Source organism: Hemitrygon akajei, chromosome 8 (assembly GCF_048418815.1).
Source record: "Hemitrygon akajei chromosome 8, sHemAka1.3, whole genome shotgun sequence".
NCBI lineage: Eukaryota > Metazoa > Chordata > Chondrichthyes > Myliobatiformes > Dasyatidae > Hemitrygon > Hemitrygon akajei.
In genome coordinates this window covers 165,099,653-165,121,359 of record NC_133131.1, presented here as the reverse complement: position 1 = coordinate 165,121,359, position 21,707 = coordinate 165,099,653, and the positions used below count along the sequence as shown (strand labels likewise).

The following is a 21,707-nucleotide window of genomic DNA, read 5'->3' as shown; positions in this document are numbered from 1 at the left end:
ACCAATTAAGTAAAAAAAATTCAATATAGTAATCAGAGATCATACTCATTAATTGCCCAAATTAGTTGGCAGGAGTGATACCATATTGCATATTTAGTTCTTAGATCTTTGTTCACAGAGAGTTTAGAAGAATAAATGGAGATTTAACTCAGAGAAGTGCAAGGTGAAACAGTTTGGGAAATTCATCCAATGCAGGACTTTCACAGAAAAATATGGGGACATAAAACGTATTGTTGATCAGAGAGACCTAGAGGTACAGATACATAGTTTCTCAAAAAGTGGCAATGCGGGTAGACAAGGTAGTGAAGAAGGCATATGGCATGCTTGCCTTCATGGGATGGACATGGTGCACAATAGTTAAGATGTCATATTACATTTATACAAGATGTTGGTGACAACAGACCTGAGACATTATGATTAGTTCTAGTTGCAATACTGTTGGAAGGATGTAATTGAACTAGACAGGTGCAGAAAAGATTCAGAAGGATGAAGGCTTGAGTTATTAAGAGAGACTAGATAGGCTGAACTGCTTTCCCTGTAGCAAGGGAGGCTAAGGGGTGATTTTATAAAATCATGAGGTACATGGATAATTTAAATGATTATTGTATTTTTCCAGGGTAGGCAAGTCTAAACCAAGAGGACATAGGTTTACAATGAAAGGGAAAAGATTTAAATGGGATCTGAGTGACAGGAACAAGCTGCGAGAGGGAGTGGTAGAGGTGGGTAGAGGTGTTTAAAAGACATTTTGATGGGTTTCTGAATAGAAAAGATTCAGAGGGATTTAAGTCACTTAGCTCAGGGAAGCAGCTTGGTCAGAGGATCTGTTTCTGTGCTGTGACTCTATTTCTATATAGTGCTCTGACTCTAGCTCAACAGGCTGGGTGCAGGGATGGTAATCAGACAGTTCGGTGGAATATGAGTCTTTCAGAGAGACTCATGAATATGAAGAAATGGAGGGAGAAATTGGCATCAAGAGCTTTGTGGGCTGAAGGACCTAAACAGTGGTATACTGTTCTATTGATAATGAATTATAACAGGAATACTGGCTCTAATTTTGCAACTGAGACAATTTGACCCGGAAATGATCATCAACAAGATATATTGCGGGTAATGTCAATTTTGATTGCATTCTGAATCTATTACTGGAATGAATAAAGTTAGGTTGGGAAATACTTGGAGACACACTTATCTATTATATGCACTAGTCCCGCCATGCTCTACGACTGCTAGATTTCCCATTCAACCTTACTCTTTAATTAAGCAGTTCACTTTCTCAGAGAAGTGTATTGCACACTTCCTGTAGATAGGAGATGCATGGGAACAAGGCATGTCTGCTTTAGATTTCAGATCTTTGCTTTTAATGAAAACTTTTTACTGGCAGAGTTATGTTAAGGATATTTTTACAATAAGAACATTGTTACTAATTCTGTTCTCAAATTTTTGTTCTCTTTCCAAAACAGGTCGATTGGAGTGATCACATTTTTGTGGTAAGTGAGATGAGGTCTCTGCAGTTCTAAATTTGCATTGTTAATTTTGGAACTTTTTAATTTCATTTCAATTGAGAGTTTCTATTTGGGAACTGGTATCATATCACAACAAATGGCATTGATTTTCTATGCATTCATTTTAATTGTGGGTTGGAGAAAATTCCGGGAGGCAGAAGCCTCATTATTTGCAGATGTCCTTGTACAGGAATCACTGAACATTAATATGCAGACTCGTCAAGTAGAGAGGGAGACAATGAGGATAAATTCACACAGCACACTAATGTAGTGGATAGTTCAACACTATTACCTTGCCAACTATCACTGATCAAGGTTCGATTTCTGCCACCATCTGTAAGGACTTTGTATGTTCTCCCCAAGACCAACTACTGGGTTTCCTTCAGATGCTTCAATTTCCAATTATGTACGGTTAGTGTTCATGAGTTGTGGGTTTGTTTTGTTGACGCTAGAAGTGTGGCAACATTTGCTGCCCAACACAATCCTCACAGAGTTGATTTGACGCAAAATGACACATTTCACTCTTTCAATGTACATGTGACAAACAAAACTAATCTTTAAGTTCTCTGTTTGCTTTTATTGCAAGCCAAGCCCTTGCAAGGCTTATTGAGAAAGTAAGGAGGCATGGGATCCAAGGGGACATTGCTTTGTGGATCGAGAACTAGCTTGCCCACAGAAGGCAAAGAGTGGTTGTAGACGGGTCATATTCTTCATGGAGGTCGGTGACCAATGGTGTGCCTCAGGGATCTTTTCTGGGATGCCTACTCTTCATGATTTTATAAATGACTTGGATGAAGAAGTGGAGGGATGGGTTAGTAAGTTTGCTGATGACACAAAAGTTGGAAGTGTTGTGGATAGTGTGGAGGGCTGTCAGAGGTTAGAGCGGGACATTGATAGGATGCAAAACTGGGCTGAGAAGTGGCAGATGGAGTTCAACCCAGATAAGCGTGAAGTGGTTCATTTTGGTAGGTCAAATATAATGGCAGAATATAGTATTAATGGTAAGACTCTTGGCAGTGTGGAGGATCGGGGATCTTGGGATCCGAGTCCATAGGACGCTCAAAGCAGCTGTGCAGGTTGACTCTGTGGTTAAGAAGGCGTACGGTGTATTGGCCTTCATCAATCATAGAATTGAATTTAAGAACTGAGAGGTAAGGTTACAGCTATATAGGACCCTGGTCAGACCTCATTTGGAGTACTGTGCTCAGTTCTAGTTGCCTCACTACAGGAAGGTTGTGGAAGCCATAGAAAGGATGCAGAGGAGTTTTACAAAGATGTTGCCTGGATTGCGGAGCATGCCTTATGAAAACAGGTTGATTGAACCTCCAAGGCCTTTTCTCCTTGGAGCGACAGAGGATGAGAGGTGACCTGACAGAGGTGTACAAGATGATGAGAGGCATTATCATGTGGATAATCAGAGGCTTTTTCCCAGGGCTGAAATGGCTACCACAAGAGGGCACAGGTTTAAGGTGCTAGGGAGTAGGTACAGAGGAGATGTCAGGGGTAAATTTTTTACTCATAAAGTAGTGAGTGCGTGGAATGGGCTGCCGGCAACGGGGGTGGATGCAGATATGATAGGGTCTTTTAAGAGACTTTTGGATAGGTACATTGAGCTTAGAAAAATAGAGGGCTATGGGGAAGTCTAGTAATTTCTAAGGTAGGTTCATATTCAGCACAACTTTGTGGGCCGAAGGGCCTATATTGTGCTGTAGGTTTTCTATGTTTCTGTAAACCAAGAAAACACTGCATGAGTTTGTTCACAATGTTAACTACTTGAATTAAATTCATTATTATAGTGTCTGATATAAATATTTGTGACTTATTGAAGTTTGACAGGTAGCTGTCCATTTTCCGGTGAAAATGACAGAATTACACTGTTAAATGTGAAAGATGGATCCTTTTCATGGAATTCACATGATTTGGAATGTACAACAGAAGATGCTCGAAGCTTCGTAAGGAGAATGATTAAATTAATTCCAGAGTAAGTTGATATTAGCTTTTGCCTCACTGAAATTACGGCATCCTGTTGCTTATTTATTCACATTTTCCCATTTAAATGTGACGAAAATAGGTTATCATTAATAGTGAAGAATTTTTGTTGAGGTTTTTAACTTGCAATCAAAGAGCACTACAGCACATAAACAGTATCTTCAGCCCATCTAGTTCATGCCAAGCTGTTATTCTGTCTAATCCTATCTATCTGCACCAGGACCATAGACTTCCCATCTAAACTTTTCTTAAAACTAATCAAACCTACATCCACCACTTTCACTGGCAGCTCGTTCCTCACTAGCATCACCCTCTGAGTGAAGAAGTGTCTCCTCAGATTCCCCTCAAATATTAAACTTATGATATTTTAAATAGAAAAGTTTTTAACTAATGTCATTGTGATGTTTTTCAAGAGTTACATCATAAAACAATTTAATTTGCATTAGTTTAATTTGGCTCCATAGTCCACCCAGGAGCAAAGGGCCGATTCCTGTGATGTAATCTTCTGTGTACTTTGTTCTATTCTCAACATGTTATGGTCACCTCAGTTAAAAAATATGAGTAAACATTTTTAAGACTTTGCGTTACTGGTATATTCTCAGACAAAGTTCACAAGACAAAATTTGCCTGATTCCCAGGACACAGACAATGTTATAAATTGGCTTTTTGCTGCCAGTTAATAAGTCAGGTTGCAGGCACATGTGCCCTCATAGTAAAATTTAAATCCGATGAAATATCTTAATCCATCTTTTTGTTAGGCAAGGTTATTAAGAGATGTGGATTCAAGGTAAGTAGATGAAGTTAAGATGCAGATGTGCTCTGGTCTAATTAAATGACATAGTAGCCTGAAGGGACTCAGTAACATCACATCCTAAATGGATGGAACTGATTTGGCAGTTTGCTTCTCAGGGAAGGAGGAATTTCAGGGTCTGCCAAAATGTGGAATTACGGTGGCTGTAGCACCCACACACATAGAAAGGGCCAGGATTACTTTTTGTCCTGGCCATTATGTAGCTGTCTTTGGCTCAGTTGCAGCTGCTTAGGCTAGCAGGTGAGGCAGCTTTGCTCCCCTTGTTTCTGCAAAACAAATGTAAAAGGATAATGGCATCAAATTTAACATGCCAGTTTTCTGAATTAAGCAGGGATGGCCACATGCTGAGGTACAACTCTGTATTTTGTCAGTGAGATATTTAATTTCTGTATAATTATCATAAATAACTGATAGTAGAAATAACTTATGGGTGTGTTACTCTAGAATCCACAGTTCTAGTTTTCTTTGATGAAATTATTCAGCCAGTGGGAGATAAAACAAACAATTTGGTTTTATTTTGCTATTAAGTCCCTTTCCGTCTACTATGCCATTTAATTTTGTGATCAAACTAGGAATCCATAATAACATGCTTATCAATAATGAATTATGCTAAAAATATGCAAGAGTCAGGGGAGACTGAGCATGGACAAGTTGATACAAACACTAGATCAGTTGGGAAAGTAACCCCACTAATTAAAGAGTGTGAAATGTAAAATCTGCAGTAACAGGAGCCCTACAGAGGGCTTATTTCTTTTTAATTTGAAGACATTTTAAATTGGTCTCTGATGACTGTTGTTCTTCTGAGTGACCTGCAAGAATCCTATTTCATTTGGGTCTTTCGTTGTGTTTTTTCTCCCTTGATTTTAAACTCAATTATTCTCCCCCTCCCCCTTCCCTTATCTCTCCCTCTCTCCCCCTCTCTCCCTCTCTCTCCCCCTCTCCCTCCCCCTCTCTCTCCCCCTCTCTCCCCCTCTCTCCCCCTCTCTCCCCCCTCTCTTCCCCCTCTCTCTCCCCCCCTCTCTCTCCCCCTCTCCCCCTCTCCCTCTCTCCCTCTCCCTCTCCCTCTCCCTCTCCCTCTCCCTCCCCACAGATTGGGAGTTTATAGATCATCATGATTCTACATAAGACTTTTTAACCATGTCTCATCTGTACCTTTGGTCCATCACGTTAATATCCACGAGCTGTCTACAGTTAGGGGCAGCTTCTCTCTACTAAGCTCAATAAACAGTCAGTAACAGCCACAGCTCTATCAAGTCTCTTCTTAATCTTCTACCCTGCAAGGAGAACAAACAAAACTTCTCCTATAGCTGAAATTCTTCATTGTGGTACCCCTCTGGATAGTTTATTCAAGAATCCCATCTAGAATGTTCTCAGGAACACACACAAAATGATTGAGGAACTCCCATCCCATCTCTGTTGCTTCATTAGCAACACTGCAGAAATCAAGACAGTAAACTAAAAGATTTTTTTAAAAGTTCAAGAATTAAAATATGCAACTGTTCCATTGACTGAATAGGCTCATTATTATATCAAATGTATTAATCATATGTAAATCTCTGAGGTCATTTAGCTATTAGTGCAAGTTTGTTAAACGTAGTAATTTGTTCAAGAGCAATTCAATTTCTGTCTTTTAGGGATAGGCCGACAGCATCTGAATGCTTGAAAGATCGGTGGTTTCAGGTATGTTATTTGTTTTTGCAAGTGACCCAATACAATACAAATACAAACTGCGCATATCTACATTGCTGGCATTACTGTCATATCTGTTCCACTATCTCCCCTGCATTAGTGATAAACCAGATATCCTCTTAAGTAGAACAAGGAAATATAATGACCATCAAAATCATTTTGAAAACTATTTTTGATTCATATATGCACTTAAGTTTTTTTTATTTTAATTGTTACATATATGTAATGCCCTGGTTAAGATTTCTACTGCCATGTTGTGAGGTAGTTTATTTTAGCAGTTTTCTGTAAAAGCAGTGTGTCATGCTGGAAAGAGTGTTTTGGCTTCGGCTAAAGTTAAGGAGCCACTTTATCCAACTTAGGAATGTGTGTCAGCCAATCAGGATTGTGGGATGCGAGAGAAGGGTCTAGAGAGCTGTGGGGAAGAGTTTTCTGAAGGACAGTAGTCTAGTTTGGGATCTTTTGGCGGGAGTTCTGGAACAGCGCACAAGGGAAGATGTCACAGAATGCCATTGGAAAGAGAGTCCCTCTTGCAAGAAGTGCTTTGTGCAGATGAATGGCTCTGAGGAAGAAGGGCCAATGTGCCTGTGAGAGAGCCAGTTCGTTCAAGATAGTTTTTGAGGGAATTTTGGAATGTACTGGGTGCTTTCACGCCGACCATGGTTCCAGTGCGGGTGAGAAAAGAGATACACCCCCAACTACTTCAGAATGAGCTCCACCATTTATGTACATATTGGACTGGTTAAACTGCAATGGGCCCTTTCCTTTTTCTGTTTTTTGTTTGTTAAAGTTGAAAATTTGGTAAATTTAATTTTTTAAATTATTTTATGCAGGTGTTTGATCTGTTTTTTCTGGGCCACCTATAACTGTGTATCGGCAGTATTTACACGGCATTCGCTCAAATCCTTTAATTGGAATATCCCAGCCTTCCTGTTTAGTTGAACTCCAAACCATACCAACCCTAGATGGATATTGTTTATGAAAGGTGGCCTTGTCACCGCTGAGTTACATGGCTGTTAGAGGAGTTAGCTAACAAGCCAAGTTAATGTATGAGCCCTGGTGAGAGTGTCACATATATATACTTATATATAGTTGGTGCTGAAACTTGATTGAACAATTATAGAGCTGATTTTTAGGACTGCTAGATGTAAACTATTAGATCCTTGACAAAAATCAATTTGCAAATTGTTCATACATCTATATTGTAGTTGTTTTTAAGGATATAAAGCTAATTCAGACTTTCATTCCAGGAGAAACAGAAACTTCAGGAATCAAGTACAATTAATACAAAGAGACTGAAATTCTTTTTATCCAGGGACAAGTGGCAGGTAGGAAGACTTTTGCTATAATGATTCCTCCCCTGACAGTCATGTTTGAAAGTACAGACTGTTTCAAAGGAGCACCTAACTTAAGCCAACCTGCTTTTCCTTTCACTCATTTGGGGTTACCCTTTTTTGTGAGTTAGGACACTGAATGCAGAGGTCTGTTTTGCTGTTCATAATAGAAATGACAGCATGAAAAAATTCTAAATAATTTACTATCAAAGAATGTGTAAGTTGTCTTGAGATTCATTTTCTTGCAGGCATTTACAGAAAAAAAAGGAAATACAGCAGAATTTTATGAAAAATTTTACATAAACAAGGACAGATGGTGCCATCAATTTGCAGCATGTAATTTTCTTCTATGCTCCACTTTCTTTTTCATTGATCCTGTTCATAATTACTATTCTGTAGATTTGCTGAATATGCCCACAGGAAAAAGAATCTCTGGGTTGTATGCGGTGATATGTATGTACTCTGATAATAAATTTTACTCCAAACTTTGAACGTGCTTCCTGATTAATCACTGCTGTTCTCGCAGTACTGGACCATAGAAACTTCCACAATGTCTCATGCTGACTATGATGCCCATTTAAACTAATCCCATCTGCCTACTCATAGAAAAATACAACACAGGAACCTGCCCTTCAGCACGCCATATCTGTGTCAGCTGTGACGTCAGTCGAATTACAGTAAACCCATTTGCCTGTATTCATGCCTGTCCAAATGTGTCTCACCTATGACTATTATAACTGCTTCCACCACCTGTCCTGGCCCCTACAACTCACTATGTAAAATTAAACTTGCTTTGTAAATCTCCTTTAAACTTTCTCACTGTCACCTTATAAAGCTTTGCCCTCGAGTATTTGACATTTACACCTTGGATAAAATTAACAATAGACCATTTACCCTGTCTGTGCCTCACACAATTTTTACCTACTGAGAGGTTGTCTTCCAGTCTCCAATGTTACAGAGAATACATAAAACAGGCAGTTTTTTCTTCAGAACTGTTCTTAAGAAAAGTTAGGTTGTTAAACTGTTTTCAACAATCTTTAACTATATTACCTATGTATTACTTTCAGCGTTCCCTTATGTGTTACAAATCCATACTTGTAATGAGGTCCATTCCTCAACTTTTAGAAGAGTCATCTGAAAGCCATTCTCTTGGTATGCCTCGACACTTGTTCAAGCAAAGCAATTCATCAGCATCCAGTGCCTCCTCTTCTGATATGGAAGATTATACCCAGCAGACAGGTACTTCAGATATCAGTCAGATATTGTCCAGTCAATATTTTACAGATGATGGTAACCATTGTGAAACCCAGGGGGCGGTTTCTTTTGTATCAGACATTTTGGATCCAGCTGTCAGTGAGAACGTGAAACATAATTCAGTGCTAACTGGAAGCATTGCTGTGGAGAAACAAGCCATATATGATGAGGATGATGTGAAAGTCCAGTGTAACCCTCCTGAAAAATGTGAAGACCTGAGTTTATGTGGTAACAAAACAAAACTTTCTCTTGCTGAAGCAGCCACTATAGAGACATCAGACTGTTCAAGAATAGAAGTGAAAGCAACTCATAAGTTAACACAAGCCATTTCAACTGACAGTGTCCTCACACCTCAAGCATTAAAAATAGACAGCTCACCACATTCAAACTCCAAACCACCATTCAAACTTTTGCCAAAGCATTGTCTTATCAAAAGCTCTTTCTATGGTGGTACCCTGGAGAACAGAAATCTTCCCAGTGAGGATGCTCCATATACAACAAGTCTTGAAAGAACAAGGAAGCACATTATACAGGCAGGTTACACAAAGGGTGAGATAAGTGAACTATGCCAACCACTTTTGGATTGCCTTCAGATGACTCCACAGGAAAAAGTAGTTAATGACAAAAGATTTGAAGAAACCTCAAGCCACATTTCACAAAGACTGTATAAGTCAGCTTCTTGTGATATTGAGGATAAAGTGGCTTATGGTCCCAAGAAAAATTTAAGGAAAACCAAGTCATTGGATGAATTTGAAACCAAGACTGTGGTTCAGACTGTAAAAGGGTCTGCAAGTGAATTAATGCATCCATGCTTCCAGCATTCAGATCCGTATTCCAATACAAAAGCTATTGGTAAGCCTGTGATGACCTTGTCTACTTCTGTAAATGAACAAGTATCAGACTGGCAAAAGACAACACTAAGTGACTCAGTGTGCTCATCTGAAGGAATCACTTGCTTTACAGATGTTTTACAATATCCCACAAAAAGTGCTTACACTGAGATAGGCCAGTCTTTGCATACTGATGTACCTTTGGAGAATCTGGAAAAAGAACAGAACGTGGACTTGGAAAAGGAAATCCGTGTTACTGACAACAAAGAATACAATTCAGAGGTGAACTCTAGTGTAGTAACTTCCCTCCAGCATTCAATAGATTTGCAAAACAAGGATCATGAACCTTCACAATCATTTGAAGATGCAGAGAGCTCATCTCACTGTAGACTTTCAGAAATGGAGTCAAACTCAAAGAAGAATCAGAGTGATCAAAAGCCTATAAATTCACATTCAAGCATATCAGAAATCAGATCCTTTGACATTAAAGGCTGTACAGATTCAGAGTTACAGAATGATGTCTCCTCTTTTACTGCCTCAGTTGTCACATGTGAACCACAGACCCAGAGTTCGAGTGAGAATGTTTGCACTGATGCAATGAAACCAGATGCAGATTACTTTGACCTGTCAGAACCCTATAGCTATGAGCTCCATGATGATCCAGGACCTTCAGTTTTGACTCAAGTGTTTAAAGACAAAAGTACATCGCAAACTAAATCCTTGCCTGAGCAGCGCACATCCGAAGAACAGATTGCTTTAAGGAAAACAGATGCCAACAAGGGCAATGCTCCACGGCGAAAGTCAGATCGGAGATCAACAACCTCATATGAATTATTATGCAATGAGATTGAACCTGTAAGTGAGTACTTGTGGGATGTGACTGGAACCGAATGGGATTCAGAACTATTGGAGTTACTTAATGGTAGTGATGAGGATGAGATCATGTCCAATATTGAAGAAGGAACATCAAAAGGCACAAGAAAACCTAAGAGAACTTCACTGGAAAGTAAACTATATCAAAGTTTTGAAAGTCTAAGAAAAGCTTTCAAAAGTGAAAAAGAAGGAAGAGCTCCAATTTCTTCAAGTGAAATGAGTCTGATTGTTGGTGAAGGCTACGATGAATCAGGTTTGAAGTCTACATCAAAAACATCTGGCAGGTCTGGTCTTTTCAGATTATTCAGTAGGTCTGCTTCAGTATATTGGGATAAAGATTTTCATGATGGAGATGAAGAAAGAAGTCAAACTTCTTTATCTGCATTTCTAGAGAGAGGAAAGAGTCAGACATTGCCTGCTCGTTTCTCCTGGCAATCTTTGAAAAGCAAGGATTCAGCAGAGAAGCTTGAACTGAGAAGGAAAAAACAACAGTTAAGCAAGATCCCGAGAAGTGCAAGCCCATCTAGAATGGAGTCAGCTGGCAGACAATACATGGAAGTTATGAAAGCACCATTAATACCATCCTTAACAACACATAACAAAGGTGAGTACAAAAATCTGAGATGTGAAAGTTACTTGGTTTGGAAGTTTTTAAGTACTTTGTGATTCTGTTCGTTGCAAGAGGTTAATATTTTTCATTTAGTGAACCGCAAGTTATGAAATTAAAGTCTTGTACATAATAATTTATCCTATCATTATCATGGGTTAATAAGTTGACAGATGATACAAAGGTTGGTGGCAATATGGGCAGTGTAGAAGTGCGGCAGGATATAGAACAGTTGCAGATATCGGTGTAGAAAAGGCAGATGAAGTTTAATCTGGCCATGTGTGAGGTGCACTTTGGGAGATCAGTCTCCAATTTTTAGGATAAAAGCAGAAAGTACTAGAAATACTCAGGTCAGGCATCATCTGTGAAAAGAGAAACAGTAAATGTTTCTGGTCCTTAAGTGGCATCTTGACCCAAAAGGTTGACCATCCCTTTGCCTCCCAGACACTCCTCGATCCTCTGAGTTCTTCCAGCAGTTTATTTTTCACTCCTGGTTCCACATCTGCAGTGTCTCCAACATTTCAGTTCAGTGGCCTGCTGTCAGGATGCATAATTAGAAACATCAACTCTGTTTCTGCCGTCACAAATGTTGTGTGACCTTTTGAGAATTTCCAGCATTTTATGTTCTGATTTCAGATTTATGAAATCTGCAGTCTTTTCTCTTTCAGAACTATTGGCTAATTTCCTGTATAAACAGCAGAGAAAAAAGTTCAGAGATTGCACAGTACAATTCCAATTAAAGAAGAATATCCAGATATTTTACATTCAACTTACCTCATTTAAGTAGGAGAATTCTGTAAAAATAACATAGTTAAGTCAGGTCAAATATTTACACTTGGTAGCAATTAGAGTAATGTCAAGTATTCCATCATGTTTTGGGATATAGAAATGTTGACTAGGAAGAAGTGTTGGCAACCACAAAACAAGGGGGCACAATGAAGGAATCAACCTGGTCAGTTTCTAGTTAGAACAGATTCGAGAGAGCTTTACAACCCCGTGGATAGTTCCATTGTAAGTGTAATGCACTGTAAGGTTTCACTGCTAATGTAATGGCTGTTTCCCCTAGACGAACACGAGCTGGGCGAGCCTGAGGGTTACATAAACATCCCACTATGAGCTATCTGGAATTGAGGCCAAGCAGCTAGATGTAGTAGGGATCTAACATCCTGAGGAAAAGGAAATTGGGCAGATTTCAGGTCTTGAATAAACACTGATAATTTAGGAACCAAATGGTTAAAATGATTGTAGGATGGCACCAGAAGTTAAGGAAACTCATGCTCATATAGATAAGGGTCAGAACTAAGGATCCGTAAAGCAATAAAGGACAAAGCAGTGTTTGGAGGTATGTAAAAAGAAGTCTCAAAAGTCACCTTACAAGATGACCAGCAGCAGTGATGCCAGAGCACAACTACTGAAAAAGACTCGAAGTCAGGGACTCAGAGAAAACTCACCAAGATCGAACCTCAGCCAGGTTCATCAAGAATGGGTAATATTTGAATGAAAGTAGCAAATCTTGGAAGTTATGATGGTAAACTAAAGAGTTGAACAAGTACCTAAAACTGTTGTGAAACTAAAGAGTTAAGGAACCTATGTGGTAAAGCTTTGAGTTGTTTGAATCAATTGTGATTAGTAAATAAGTGAGGTAGTTGTCCATCGTATATGTCGACAGAAAACCCATGCAGGAGAATTTTTAAAATCTGTTGCACTGAGGTAGTTCCACTCTCTTGACCTCAGAAGCCTGGGTCCAGTGGTACAAACAAGTGTCACTACCTGGGGTACCTGGGGTTTTTCTTGGTTGTAGTGGATGACCATGATGTCTTCTTTGCCTTGTCATGCCCTTCGCTCTCCACGGAGCATTGTAGTTCCGTCTTCCTGGCCGCTAGATCTCACTGTACATCTCATTCGCTGGAACTGACTTCATGTGCTAGGACAGACATGTCCTTATCTCACTGGGATATGAGGCCTCCAGCTACCCTCACCTGGTATAGCCCTCCTGTGAAGCAGAGTACCGGGGTGTGGCCACTGTCACAATCATACAGCTACTTAAACCCACAGATGAGAGCTGAGTGTCCGGTGGGGACCAAAGGGGAGTGAGCTACCCCAAAATGGGCACAAGCCCCTTCACCAGAGGTCCTACCCTCTCCAGGACACCTCAGTAAGGAAGTGTAGGTGTTAGGCAAAGGTATTGTCTGGTGTTTTTTATTGGGTGCTGCATTTAATGTGAAGCAACTTGCAAAAGTATAGGATATAACATTAGAAAAGCAACACTAAGCAACGAAAACATTAAATTACAGCAGTAACTATGATACGAGATGCAAAGATGATCAAAATTATTACCTGAATAGAATACTGAAGATTAGTTGACCTAATGAAATAAAATTTAATTTATATTAATCATATTGTAATTTTGCACAGAAAAACAGCAAGTTGACATGTCCACAGACATCAGTGACAATGCCACTGGTTCCCTGAGGATAAAATCCAGACTGTTTTCATTGAAGCTTCCAGGTTCAAAATCAAAAGAGAAAGGTATTGTTGAGCAATGTAAAACTCTGATAGTCATGTTTATTTTTACACAGAGTAACACAAACCTAGTGATGGACTAACTGAGCAATAATTTAGCTGCTAATTAGAAACTTGCTTTAAATTGTTTTTTAATGTAAGTGTTCTTTTTTTTAGAAACTGAGCTTTAAAACTCTTTTTGTTGAAGGCAGTTCATATGCAAGGGTTATAAGATTAACAATATATTTAATAATTTTCTAAATTCTTTACATTTAGCTTAGAATGTTAACACATAAAAATACAGAACATCTTGAGTGCATAAAGAGGTTATTTGTCATAAGCACATTCCTTTTATATTATGTTACTATCCAGTTGTGTTGGCGCGTGGCCAAGTGGTTAAGGTATTCATCTAGTTCAAGCTTTGGCTGAGGCTACGTGTGTGTCCTTGAGCTTAACCACACATTGCTCTGCGACGACACCGGTGCCAAGCTGTATGGGTCGCCCTTCTCTTGGACAACATCGGTGGCGTGGAGAGGGGAGACTTGCAACTTGGGCAACTGCCGGTCTTCCACAAAAAAAACACTTTGCCCAGGCTTGCGCCTCGGACACTTTCCAAGGTGCAAATTAATGGTCTATCAAAACTAACAGAGGCCTACACACACACTATCTAATCCCATCCAAAATTCTACTGAAACATACCTAAATATAGAGTATTAAAGTCATAGAAAAGTACACCACAAAAGCAGGCTCTTTAGCCCATCTAGACCATGCCGAACCATTTAAACTACTTAATCCCAACTGTTTACCATTTACATTGATGATTTGGAAGAGGGGACTGAGTGTAGCATACCAAAATTTGCTGATAACACTAAACTGAGTGGAAAAGCAAATTGTATAGAGGATGTGGAGAGTCTGCAGAGGGATATAGATAGGTTAAGTGAGTGGGCCAAGGTCTAGATGGAATACAACTTGGTAAATGTGAGATCATCTACTTTGGAAGGAATAGTAGAAGAGCAGATTATTATTTAAATGGTGAAAGGTTGCAGTATGCTGTTGTGCAGAGGGACTTCAGAGTGCTTGTTCATGAATCGCAAAAAGTTGGCTTGCAGGTACAACAGGTTATTAAGAAGGCAAACAAAATGTTGGCCTTCACTGCTAGAGGGATTGAATTCAAGAGCAGAGAGGTCATGCTGCAACTATACAGGGTACTGGTGAGGCCGCACCTGGAGTACTGTGTGCAGTTCCGGTCTCCATACTTGAGGAAGGATATACTGACTTTGGAGGCAATGCAGAGGAAGGTTCACCAGGTTGATTCCAGGGATGAAGGGGTTAACCTATGAGGAGAGACTGAGTCACCTGGGACTATACTCTCTGGAATTCAGAAGAATGAGAGGGGATCTTATAGAAACCTACAAAATTTTGAAAGGGATAGATAAGATAGAAGTATGAAAGTTGTTTCCATTGGTGGGTGAGACTAGAACTAGGGGACATTGCCTCAAGATTCAGGGGAGAAGATTTAGGACGGAGATGAGGAGAAACTGTTTTTCCCAGAGAGTGGTGAAACTGTGAAATTCTTTGCCCAGGGAAGCAGTTGAGGCTTCTTCACTAAATATACTTAAGGTACAGTTAGATAGATTTTTACATAGTTGGGGAATTAAGGGTTATGGGGAAAAGGCAGGTAGATGGAGCTGAGTTTATGGACAGATAAGCCATGATCTTATTGAATGGCGGGGCAGGCTTGATGGGCCAGATGGCCTGCTCCTGCTCCTATTTTTTATGTTCTTATCCCATCGACTTGCATTGGGACCATAGCCCTCCATATTCATACCATCCATGTATTTATCCAAACTTCTCATGAATGTGGAAATTGAGCTCGCATACACTACTTGTGCTGGCAGCTCATTTCGCACTCTCAAAACTCTCTAAGTGAAGAAGTTTCCCCTCATGTTCCCCTTAAACTTCTCACCTTTCCCTCTTAACCCGTAACCTCTTGTTGTAGTCTCTCCCAATTTTAATGATTGCATTTACCTTATCTATACCCCTCATGATTTTGTATACCTCTATCAAATCTCCTCTCAATCTTCTGTGCTCCAAGGAATAAATTCCTAACCTATTCAATCCTTCCTTATAACTTGGGTCCTCCAGACCCGGCAGTATCCTTGTAAATTTTCTCCGTACTCTAGCTATTTTGAAACCATATATTCTGACCATCCATAATTGTTTTTCCTTGATGTTTCTTTTTCTGAGTGAATGAATTATGGCAGAATTTGTCTACTTACATACACCTGTATCCCACTGCTGGAGGGGCATTAGTCTCTAACCTAAGATCAACTGTGCTACACTAGACAATATTAAAATTCCAACTTTGCTGAATTTTATAACCCTTACCAATCTTTGGTTTTTGATAACTTACTTTTGAATGGTCAAAGCAGAAAAGAGATCTTCTAATCTTACATCACCAGTCTAGGACACCCCCCTTGCAGCTGCCTCTAATTGACACGTTGTATTATTACTTAGTGCCCCAGTATTTGAATTCTTTAGTGTGAAAGTTTGTGGATATCATTTTTTCCTCATTGTAAAACATCATTAGGCAGTTTTCTGTTTTGCAGCACCATTATTTCTTGAAGAGCTCCAAAACCAGTCAGTAGTCTTGAGTCAATGTGTGACCCTGACCTGCAGAGCATCAGGTTACCCAAACCCTAAAATCTGCTGGTTCAAAGGTAAGAACTGTTTTGCGCTGCACTTTTCATTATCCAGAAATCAATACACAATGGTTTTGTTTATCAATACAGCAAATTTCAAGAGCCTTTTTACAGTCATGCACAGAAATAGGCCCTTTGGCCTATCTTGTCCAATCTAACCTGATCTTCCTATTCCCAACTACCTGCACCCAGAGCATGTCCCTCCAAACCCCCTGCCCTCTCTTTCGACTAAGAGGTCTCAGTTATTCAGTACACACTTTGCTGGCATTTGATATTCTGATTAAGGTGACCTTAGTTGACCTCAGTACTTGAAGGTAATCAGGGCAGAGTGGTCCTTCTAGATGCTCTCCAGCTGTGTGTATGAAGACTGCAAAAGCCAAACTAGGCTACAAAAAGAACACAAAAAAAAGAGGAACAGGAGAAGGCTACACAGGTCTTCAGATCTTACCCACCTCTCAATATGAACATTATGCTGCCCTCAACTCACATTTGTGGCAGTTCCCCATAACCCATAGTTGCTTGATCTTTCAAATATTTATCTATCTCCACCTTAAATATATTTAATGATTTGGCCTCCATCACACAGAGATTCAAAGTTCAATTAAGTTTATTATCAAAGTACATACAAGTCACTATATACAACTCTGAGATTCATTTTCTTGTGGGCATACTCATATCGATAACGGAATCAATGAAAGACTGCCAAGTAGGCCTTCAACTGGAGTGCGGAAGACAACAAACTATGCAAACACAAAAAGAAGAAATAAAATAATAATAATAATAAATACTGTATCGTGAAAAGGGAATGAAGAATCCTTGAAAGTGAGTCCATTAGTTTTGGGAACATTTCAATAATGGAGCAAGTGAAGTTAACCCCTTTGGTTCAGGAGCCTGATGACTGAGGATAATAACTGTTTCTGCACCTGGTGGCGTGAGTACCTTCTTCCTGGTGGCAGCAACGAGAAGAGAGCGTGACCTGGGTGGTGGGGGTTCTTGAAGATGAATGCTAATTTCCTGCAACAGCGTTTCATGTAGATGTGCCCACTGGCTGGGAGGGCTTTCCCCATGATGGACTGGGCCATATGCACAACTTATTGTAGGATTTTCCATGCCGGGCTGTGATACAGTCAGTCAACATACTCTCCACCACACAGCTATATAAAAGTATCCACTGCTATCTGAGTAAAGAAATACCTATGCGAGCAACTCTGATGGGCAGAAGGGTGCAAAGTCGCCCCCCCCCCTTTTTGAGAATTGCAAAATCGCTACTATTTCGGGTCTGATACCAAGGAAATGAGAGAGAGACAATGCAGAGATACACAAAAGTGGAATGTCTCCTCCTAACAAAAGCGGAACGGAACCACTGATTACTGCTATTGTCTCTTGGAGAAGGACTGTGTATTGAGTACTGTTCTATTCATTGAAACCCCTCAGGGGGCAACCAGAGTGGTTTGGTTGATGGGTTGCATCATCCCAACCTGATTGACATCTGAGACTCCGTGAGTGAGGATAAAAGTCAGGTCTGGGGAAACGCCCCTCAGACGCACCAGGAGAGACGCTACGAGACTGGTGGGGGCTTGTGTGTGTGTCCACCCTTGCCTGGGTGACGAGTCCGCCACAGAAGAATGGTCTAGCTAAAGGACGGAGGGGTCATACGTGAATGGCCACAACAACAACGCATCGATGGATCAAGATAGTAAAAGGAAAGTCAGCAAGTCAATAGCTGTTACTGCTCTCTCTCTCTCTCTCTCTCTCTCTCTCCCCAACAATTGCAACACCGCGAACAACAACTACTGCAGCCTGCATGAACTGAACTGAACTTTATATTTCCATCGGACAATTCATTATCCCCTAGACAACGATAGAGCTTACTTCTTATTGATTATTATTATACCCGCACTTTTAGGTTTAGTATTGATGACGTATATTATCTGTATATTTGCATTGATATTATTTTTGTGTATTTTTATTAACAAATACTGTTAAAAATAGTATCACCAGACTCCAACGGATACTCCTATCTTTGCTGGTAAGATACCCAGTTACGGGGTTCATAACACTATGCACTTCAGATTTGAATGACTGGCCCCTCATTTTGTAGCCATGTCCCTTTGTACATTACTCATCCACTAATGGAAATGTCTCAACATCTGCCCTGTCAATCCCCCTTAGAATATTATATGTTTGAACGGTCATCTCCCAATTTTCTATACTCCAAAGAATACAAACCGAAACTGTCTAGACACTTTTAATAAGACAGCCACCTTATCTTCATCATCTTATAGTTAATGATCTACACTTTTGGAATAGTCTCCTTATTTGATCATGAGCAATGCACACAAAATGCTGGAGAAACCAGACTGGGGAATGGAAAATGAAAGAAGGGAAAGGGGGAAGAAATTACTGTAAGTTAGAGAAATCAATGTACATGCTGTCAGGTCGGAGGCCACCCAGATGGAATACAAGTTGTTGCTCCTCCAACCTGATTGTAGTCTCATTGTAGCAGTAGAGGAGACCATGGACGGATGCATCGGAATGGGAAGTCAAATTGAAGTGGTTTCATTGTGCTGGTTTGCCAAAAAGTCAGTCTTTCAGAAGAATTCTGCTGAAGGGTCTTGGCCTGAAGTGTTGACTCATTATTCCCCTCCATAGATGCTGCCTGACCTGCTGAGTTCTTCCAGCATTTTGTATGTGTTGCTCTGGATTTCCAGCATTTACAGAATCTTATGTGTTAATGTTTAAGAAGAACCTGGTGAAAAAGAAGAAAAATTATCTTAACGTATTTTAAAAATCATTGTTATTAATCCAGCCTTGCACTCCTTCTTTTGAATTCCTCCATAGTTTTTGAGCTGTTTTAAGCTATTGTATTGACTTATTCTGAGGATATTTTCCTTTCATCTGTAGATCATTTATTCCCAGTCAGCATAATCCAAGTTTCTTCTCTTTGTTAAGAAAAAAATGTTATCTGAAATTGGAGTGTGTACTCTTGGTCTTTTTTCAATTTATTTTTCATATAGGTCCTCTGCTTAACAGAACAGCCCTACCATTTGAAAAATTTACCGTTTGCTAAATTGAAGGATACCACTGGAGGTGTATTTCAATTTAAAAATACAGACAAAATAAATTTTCACATCTGTCACCTTACTGACCTAGTACTCATTTTGTTCATGATTTATGGTTTACTTTTCTTATAGATAACCAAGTGATGCATCGCAGTGACCAAATATTGTTATCAACCACAAGCACTAAATGCCAGCTTTTAACTATTCTAAATGTAGCTGAGGAGCATCTTGGTCGTTATAAATGTGTGGCTGAAAATCACCTGGGCAAAGCTTCAACTTGCTGCTTACTGAACCTTGCAGGTAATTTAATTTTCTGTAGGTTGGGCTATGACTGATTTTGGTAAGCTCTGGACAAGATGCTCAGTGTTTTGTGAACAGTTTACCCAGTAACCAAATCAGAATCATATTTATTATTACTGACAAAGGTCGTGAAATTTGTTTTGCGGCAGCAGTGCAGTGCAATGTACAAAATCTAGTGTAAATTACAACATGACATATATTTTAAAAACATAAATAAGTAGTGCAAAATAGTGAGGTAGTGTTGATAGATTCATTGTCCATTCAGAGATCTGATGGCTGACGGAAAGAAGCTGTTCCTAAAGCATTCAGGTGTGTCTTCAGGTTCCAGTGCCTCATCCCTGATGATAGCAATGAGAGGAGAGCATGTCCTGAGTGGTGGGGATCCTTAAAGATGGATGCCACCTTTTGAAGATGTCCTCGATGGTTGGGAGGCTATTGCCCATGATGAAACTGCCTGAGTTTGCAACTTTCTGCAGCTTTTTCTGATCCTGTGCAGATGCCACTTCATATCAAACTGTGATACAGACACAATACAGTTATACAATTATTTTGAATGCCATCCACAGTAATCTGTAGAAATATGCTAGTGTCTTTGGTGACATTCCAAAAACCCTCAAACTCCTAAGAAATATAGCTGCTGGCATGCTTTCTTCATAATTGCATCAATTTGTTGGGTCTATTATAGATCTTCTGAGAACTTGAAAATGCTCACCCTTTCCACTGCTCTCCTTCTGGTAAGGACTGGTGCATGTTCCCTCAGTTTCCCTTTCCTAAAGTCCACAATCAATTCCTCGGTCTTACTGACGTTGAGTGCAAGGTTCTCGTTACGACACCATTCGACCAGCTGATCTATCTCACTCCTGTAGGCCTCCTCGTTACCATCTGAAATGCTGCCGACCACAGTTGTGTCATGGACAAATTTATAGATGACATTTGTACTGTGCCTAGACACACAGTCATGGGTGTAGAGAGAGTAGAACAATTGGCTAAGATAACATCCTAGCCTGGGCTAAGATGAGATGTGCCAGTATTGACAATGAGCTGTAACCTTTGACCTGTGCATGGAGCGAGGGATGCAGGATGTATGGAGAATGAGCCAGCGTTGCTACTCCTTATGGGACTTTGGGAGAAGAGGCAATAACCTGAAGAAAGAAATGGCTTACAAAATGGCTTTAGCCTTTTGATGATGCTTAGATTGTGTCCAATGTTATTTCATAGAAGAAACGGTTTTTTTTTTAAAAAAAGGTAAGTTCTCAGAAGTCTTTGTTCCCTCTGGCTAAACTGATACTATTTTCTTCATTATAGTTTTACCTTGTTGCCCTGATTCTCCTGAGGTACCACAAGTCTTTGAAGATGGTGCTTTAGTGATATGGAAACCACTTGTGAGCGGCATGCCAATAACATACATTGTTCAGTGTCAGAAAAAAGGTAAGTAGAGATTTATTCTGTTAGAGAAAATATCCTCATAATAGCACGTAATTAATAAAAAGTGATAATCCCTGTAATGCAATTTTCTACAGTTAAAACTGTTTAGTCACTAAACTTTAGTGAGAATTAACTGCAATATTAACTGCAAATTTAAGCGTGAATCCATTGCTGAATATTGATATACTTTTTAAGGCTGTTTTAGTTCTTTTGTGTTTAGAAGTTTAAATTTTCTCTTGTAGCACACATGACAGATTCATATAAAATTCCATTCCGCACTGTTTCAACATACTAGCATAATTTCATTGCATTGTATTAGCTGGAAAGCCAAAGACAAATATCCAAAGGAACTGAAGGGTAGCACGATAATGCAGCGAGTAGAGCCGCTCTTTCACATTGGTTAGAGACCCAGCTTCAGTTTTGACCTCAGATGCTATTTTGTGGAGTTGTACTTTTCCTTGTGATGGCATGGATTTATTCTGGGTAATCCACTTCAGAATCAGGTTTAGTATCATTGGCATATGTCATAAAATTTGTTGTTTGGTAGTACCAGTATATTGCAATACATAGTAACAAGAACTATAAATTACCATAAGTTACATATAAAAAACTAAATGTAACAAATAATTCAAAAAGTGAGGGGGAAATACTGGAGAGGTATTCATGGATTCATTGTTCATTCAGAAATCTGATGGTGAAGAAGCTGTTCCTGAAATGTTGAGTATGTGTTTTCAGGTTCCTGTATCTCCTCCTTGATTGTAGCAATGAGAAAGGGGTTCTTAATGGATGTCCCCTTTTCTGAGGTGTTGCCTTTTGAAAGTGTCCTGGAT

General features: G+C 39.6%; 1 protein-coding gene across 1 annotated transcript in view; it reads left to right on the top strand.

The window, feature by feature from the left end:
• LOC140732397 (obscurin-like) overlaps positions 1 to 21,707 on the top strand; it is a 530,964-nt gene that overhangs the window by 479,682 nt on the left and 29,575 nt on the right. Inside the window, exons 105-113 of the mRNA XM_073054987.1 lie at positions 1,461 to 1,487; positions 3,331 to 3,483; positions 5,937 to 5,982; positions 7,239 to 7,316; positions 8,390 to 10,883; positions 13,302 to 13,415; positions 15,998 to 16,108; positions 19,285 to 19,452; positions 20,758 to 20,880. Of these exons, the coding sequence (XP_072911088.1) occupies positions 1,461 to 1,487; positions 3,331 to 3,483; positions 5,937 to 5,982; positions 7,239 to 7,316; positions 8,390 to 10,883; positions 13,302 to 13,415; positions 15,998 to 16,108; positions 19,285 to 19,452; positions 20,758 to 20,880 (3,314 nt within the window). The remainder of the gene's footprint in view (positions 1 to 1,460; positions 1,488 to 3,330; positions 3,484 to 5,936; positions 5,983 to 7,238; positions 7,317 to 8,389; positions 10,884 to 13,301; positions 13,416 to 15,997; positions 16,109 to 19,284; positions 19,453 to 20,757; positions 20,881 to 21,707) is intronic.